The 6,349-nt window shown below is 50.2% G+C and overlaps 2 protein-coding genes across 2 annotated transcripts; one reads left to right on the forward strand and one right to left on the reverse strand.

The window, feature by feature from the left end:
• Positions 1-1,262: 1,262 nt before the first annotated feature.
• LOC121592484 (uracil phosphoribosyltransferase homolog) lies at positions 1,263-3,676 on the forward strand. The gene is made up of 4 exons (XM_041913969.1): positions 1,263-1,985; positions 2,287-2,479; positions 2,565-2,732; positions 2,836-3,676. The coding sequence occupies exons 1-4, from the start codon at positions 1,843-1,845 to the stop codon at positions 3,016-3,018; spliced, it is 687 nt and encodes a 228-aa protein (XP_041769903.1). The 5' UTR covers positions 1,263-1,842; the 3' UTR covers positions 3,019-3,676.
• A 79-nt stretch (positions 3,677-3,755) lies between these two features.
• On the reverse strand, positions 3,756-6,091 carry LOC121592482 (pescadillo homolog). Its single transcript, XM_041913967.1, has 2 exons — positions 5,887-6,091; positions 3,756-5,754 (listed from the first exon to the last, which is right to left on the reverse strand). The coding sequence occupies exons 1-2, from the start codon at positions 5,905-5,907 to the stop codon at positions 3,865-3,867; spliced, it is 1,911 nt and encodes a 636-aa protein (XP_041769901.1). The 5' UTR covers positions 5,908-6,091; the 3' UTR covers positions 3,756-3,864.
• Between the last annotated feature and the right edge of the window lie 258 nt (positions 6,092-6,349).

Below are 6,349 nucleotides of genomic sequence, written 5' to 3' on the forward strand. Positions count from 1 at the left end.
CGATTCACTCTCGGAGTTCATTCTCTCTTGATCCCAGCTACCGCTAGCTACCGGTAGACGTCCGTCTCCTTTTCCGCGCGCCTCCTCCATCTCTATCTCTGCTTTCGTTCAATCTCTCCCCTCTCATCCTCATTTTTGCATGTATCAATATTTTTCGCTCTCTCTGATTTCACTAGACTTCTCTCTCACTCTTGATCCCTACAAGCGCCTGGTGCATTTGGCACGCTAAAGATCGCTGCTCTAATTCGCCTTTTGCAGTAGATAAACAGCATCAAAGTTCTATGTGGGTCTTTCAAACAGCGCCTAAGCAGCTTCCTTATGCCACGATGCCAGGGATTATTTTTCTTTGTGTTTTATTTTCAAGCAAGCGTCATCGATGAAATAAACAACAAGATTTGTTTCTTTTAAACACATATGTATATTTTTAAAATCCTTTGTATTCATGAATTACACAAAATTTTACACAATTTACTGATAATTCACAATCACTTCACTCAATATTCATTCTTCATTTAACGAATCTAACTAGTGCAACAGCAATGAGATTATTGCCGGCGTCCGTCTTTGACACTTTGACAAGAGCCACCTTGTACCGATGTCATGCATTAAAAAGCTATAAAGTTCCACCAAGTTCAGTACCCTTTCTTAACAAGCCTTCAAGTTCCATAGTTCCGCAAAGTACCGTCTATCTCTTAATCAGCCACAAAGTACGACATCGGAACGATTTTTCGTTAAACAGCCCCAAATCAGCTATAAAGTACGAGCTGGCTATTTGGGTACCTACCCCTCGCCTGAAAATTTCATTCTCTTTGTCTGTCGGGTAAGCTTTAACCGCCGACAGCGAGATTAAAATTCAAATCTAAATGATTTTCTTTGACGAGCAATTCTCGGAATTCACACAACTGACATTTTCTACTTATTATGAACATAAAATTTTAACGGATAAAATTTTGAATTCCAAACGCATGTAGCATTTTTCAAGTTGCACACAAACAAACGTGCATCAGCGCGATACGTAACAAATGAGGATAGCGATCCTTGAAACAGTATTCCAAGCGCCACAGATTAAGCTTAAACGACTGAAAAATCAAATATCTGTGATTTTCGGCAGGATAAATGGAAAATCGGTAGTTTTAGTGCGGTCATCTGTGAATCAGTAGGCATATAAAAATCGGTAGGAATACAGATAAATCGGTATTTCTGGTCACTCTGGTCACTCTGGACAGCCCGCATACGAACAATAATAACAAGACCAGCAGTCACACCGGACCAGACAGCTAGTGCGGATGCTTACATCGCCACTGGGCAGGCTTTTTCTCATATTCATTGCTGTTGTGCGTGTTGCAGTGAAATAAACGTGGGTGTCCCATTTTCGTCCCATCACGCCCTCACAAACGGAAAAGCCACCGTAAAGCGACGTGCCGACTGCTCCTTGGTGGTGGTAGCAGCTGACCGTACAGCGGCGTGAACCGGCGGTTGCGGGACGATCTGAAACGATCACAGTGAAGGACGACGGCACGCGTGTCTCTGTGTCTGGCCCGGCACCCGACCTACATTGACGCAAAACACCACACACACACATATACACCCTTAACCCGCCGTGTGTGCTGGCTGCTTTCCGGTAGGCTGTAGAGGGCGTGATCCTGCGGTGGTGCGGCGTGCAAACGGTACCTCACAAATTAATAGCACTTAACGCGCACTGTGCGGAAGTAAATTGCAAAGCAAATAAGGGCAAAACTATCGACAGCAAATTAGCGCGTGGCGGTCCATAGAGAGAGAGAGAGAGAGAAAGAGAGAAAGCGAGTAAGAAAATTAGTTGCCATCCAACACAAACAGGCAAACATGTGCAGCGCAAACGAAAACAACGGTACCGCCACGCCGCCCCCGGTGGCACTGTCGCAAAATCCCAGCGATTATGGCAATAACTTAAAAATCATCGACAGCAACGACCAAATCAAAGAGCTACAGACGATCATACGGGACAAGTAAGTAAACGCGTCACGACGATGTGTGGATGACAATGATGATGATGATGATGATGGGGTGGCACCACAGCCAGCAGGCGCTGAAAACATGATCACGATGTGATCGAACCGTGCTAACTTGTAACACCATCATCATCATTATCATCGTTACACACTTTGTAAAGCGAAATGCGCGCATACGCACTAGAATGCAGTTCGTGTGATTCACAAACGATGATTTCCTCATTCTCTTTCCCCCCGCCACCGTACAAACACATAATGTGGAATATATATGCCGGTTACCGACGGGGTCTAATTTTAGAAACACCACGCGGAGCGACTTCAAATTCTACGCCGACCGGCTGATTAGGCTGGTGATCGAGGAAAGCCTAAACCAGCTGCCGTACTCCGACTGCTCCGTCATCACGCCGACCGGCGCCATCTACGACGGTTTGCGGTACCGGTCCGGCAACTGTGGCGTTTCCATCATCCGTTCCGGCGAAGCGATGGAGCAGGTAAGCGCACATTCATGCGGCACCTTCCGTTTGTGGTCGGCACCAACCAGCATCACTCCGATATCACGGTGTTTGCTCCTTTCAGGGACTGCGAGACTGCTGCCGCTCGATACGAATCGGGAAGATTCTGGTCGAATCGGACGCCGAAACGCACGTGGCCAAGGTGGTGTACGCCCGGTTTCCAGACGACATCGCCCGGCGACAGGTACTGCTCATGTACCCCATCATGGCAACCGGCAACACCGTCATACAGGTAAAGACAACTCATCGTCCTGGCAACAGGGAGAGAAATAGGCGTACGAATAATCCTACCTTTTTTGTCCGTGCCCGTTGTCTCTACCCCTTCCGACTTGCAGGCGGTCAGCGTGCTGAAGGACCACGGTGTGAAGGAAAACTCGATCATCTTGTCTAACCTGTTCTGCACACCGATAGCCGCCCGGATGGTGGTGACCGCCTTTCCGGATCTGAAAATTCTCACCTCCGAGCTGCACCCGGTCGCACCGAACCATTTCGGACAGAAGTACTTCGGCACGGACTGAGCGGGCGAGGCGGTGGTTAACGACGGTTAACGGAAGAGTCCTTCACCGGTGGGGGGGGGGGAGCAAAGAGCAAGGGTGTTTTTGGGCCAAAAGGGTATGATGTGTTCACTCCAGCGCACGAACACATTTTAACACGTTCTAGAAGCAAATCCCGGCTGCACCACACTCTCAACGATGTGTTGTACTTACAGTTCTCAAAAGCAGACCAGCAGACGATGGCTGCACAATCAAATACTTAAGGGCAGACGATGTGTTACTAGGATCGACGATGTGCTTGGCCTGCGTTCGATGGATACAGACTGGACTAGGGGGGTGCGTGCTTCTGGGCACACCAAACACGAATAGAAAAAAAGGTAGCATAGGCATAGGGGTTGCTGCGCTTGCGATGAAGTAGGCCGTGAGCAGCAAAGTTTGCAAGGGCAGCGGAAAAGGTTCGTAGCTAATGTGGCAGAAGTGTGTGTAGCAACAGTTCTGTGGTGTAGTGGCGCTAAGCTTTAAGCAAAAAGGTACGGAATTTAGATGATAAGTCAGTAAAATCACGGTCACGGTACTAACTACTGATCGTTCACGCTGCGGCAGTAGGGAAACAATTACGTTAGCGAAATGTAATATGCCAGATACAATTGTTCATAATATACGAATCATTTTAAACATTGAAGGAACGAGCCCTTTCCTTTTCGGATGTTAACAGCAATATGCTTTCACTCGCGTGGTTCGCCTTTTTTTTGTCGATAGTATAAGTAGGAGAAATGCAACGTTTTATTACTCTTCCCGCGAAGCTTCAGGTTTGTGTGTGTACGCTTAAAACTATAATATACTTATCATTTTCGCTCCTTGGCCTGGTCTTCAGGCCAAAATTTGCTTCCGCTGCTGCTTCTGCTTTTCCATCTGCTCCGCTCGCTTCTGCTTCTCGATGCGTTCCCGCTTGTTTGCCAGCAGCCGCGCGTTCTTGTCCGCCTTTTTCTCCCGCTCCACCAGCTTCGAGTACAGCTTGCGATGTCTCGATTTTACCATTCGAGCCCGCAGCGCCTCCTCCTGCTTGTCCACGATTTTCTTCTCGGTCTCGTTCTCCCTGTACACTGTGCCGCGCCGTACCGCCATGCCTTTCGGTTTGTTCGAGACCGGTTTCTGTTTTTTCGGCATCACGTCCTCCTCCTCCTCCTCTTCCTCCTCATCGTCCGACTCACCGTCACCGTTCTGCTGCTGCTTCTTTTCCGCTGCGTCCTTACCGTTGTCGGTCGCATCATCCGCCCCTTCTTTCTTGCCACTGTTGAGCGAATCCGTTCGCTCGTCGTTGAACGCCTTCATCAGGGCGTAGTCTTGCATTTCCTGCTCATTCTCCGGGTCCTGCACCTCCTCGTCGTCCGAAATGTGCTCCTGGTCGGCATTCACCTCCGCCGGCTCGAACGTTTCCTCCTCTTCCTCCCCTTCGGCGGCCTTGCGCGCTGCCAGCTCCTCCGGCGGCACGTACCGCGCATTCGCGCTCGTGAACGGCGACAGATGCGGTGGCAAAACGGCCCCCATAAAGTACTTGTTGGTCGGGAGCAGGCGGCGCTGATTAACACTATCAAACACCCACTGCGGTTGGATGTAATCGCGTGAGATGTGCTGCTTCTCCATGCTCGGCCGATCGACGATCTGGTGCGTGATCGTTTCGTCGCTCTCGTCGAACGTTGCGCCGACAAACATCGTCTTGTCCCACGAAACCTTTCCGCCGAAGCAGCGGATGATGAACACGAGCGGCTCACGCGGCACCTCGCGGTTGAGGAAAAACTTCAGCCCCTTGAACAGTGTCTTCAGCTTGTTCACGTTCTGTGCCTCCTGCCGGATCTGGCTCACGTGCGGCAGCTCCTCATCGTTGCCCGTCCACTCCAGCAGCTCCGGCTCTTCCGTGTCCCCGTTGCCACCGTCCGAGCGCAGCAGCTCCACGTTCAGCGCGGCAATACGCTCCGACACAAACTTCTGCTCGTTGCCCATCGTTTCGTCCGAGTCGAGCGAGTGCGCAAACTGGGGCGGATACACCAGATTGATCGAATGGTACAGCCGGTAGTTGATGAACCCGGCCATCACGGTGAAAAAGTCGCCGAACGATTTCATAATGCTCAGGTCGACCATCTCGCCGCGGTGCGGCGAGTACGGGAAGTAGTGCGGCACGATCCACGTCACCGTTTCGCCCTTGATCTCCGCCTGGAAGTAGTAGCCCTTGATCGAGATGAACACTTTGCGCAGGGCCTGGGCCGCGATCACGTAGTGCATAAACTCCACCGTCAGCCGGCGGCTCATGCGCGTCAGCTCGCGCGTAATGATCTTCGTCGCCGGGAACGTGCTGAACATGAACAGCAGCGTCATGCAGTCGTCCAGCTCCTTGATCGCGTCGATGAACGTCGGGTAGCGCTCCTTCACGATGTGGTCCAGCTTCAGCTGCGGGTAGTTGTGCAGCCGTATGTCGCGCAGGTTCATGTTCTGCTTCGCCGCCGCATGCTTGATGCGCCGGTTGAAGATCTTCCGGTCGCGCAGCGTCCACACGATCGGCTCGTGCAGCAGGAAGGTGATGTCCTTCTTGTGGTACAGGATCTTCATCTCGCGCGAACCGTGCTGCGCACGTGCCCGGTGCTTCGGTTCGCGCGGATAGATGCCCTTCAGGATGCACAGCTGCCGGAAGTCTTTGATGTTGAGCTGCAGCTTGTTCATGGCGGCCTTCCGGGTGTAGTACATGGCACCCTCGCCCGATTTGAACTGTGGAAAAGCGGGAGCGGGAGGAAATCAATACAAGGTCGCATTTTCATCATGCACACGCATATTCCACACACTCCAGAGCATGTGCTGATGGCACACCTAACCTCACTTTGCATCTACGCCGCGACTTACCTTGTGATTTCGCTTCACCATCGTGACGAAGGGGAAACAAAAACACAACAAGCACCACAAATTCTACTGAAAGTGCACTCAAGCACGTGTACTACAGATACTGCCGGAAAACTACCCTTTTTCACCACGAAAAATACACGTTCTGCGGGAGCTAAACAAAACCCCTGACCGCACGCGCCGTGCGATGAAGGAAGAAAAGGTTTGTTTTGACATTTCGTGCCAAATAAAAAAAACGTGCTTCGTTCGAATTTCGAACTGTCAAATGTGGTAGCGCACAGTGGGACACCTCCTAGTGATAATTATTTGAAAAATTTCGACAAAATTGTTAAAAATATAGAAAGCTCATAGGACAACATTTGAATTTTCAAGTTTATTTTATATTTTGATCAGTAACAAGATATGTTTTCTTCATTTTAGGTGTTCAAAGATAAAATAAAATAACGACGCTCTTCCAAAACGTAAA

This window comes from Anopheles merus, chromosome 2L (genome assembly GCF_017562075.2).
Source record: "Anopheles merus strain MAF chromosome 2L, AmerM5.1, whole genome shotgun sequence".
Lineage (NCBI taxonomy): Eukaryota > Metazoa > Arthropoda > Insecta > Diptera > Culicidae > Anopheles > Anopheles merus.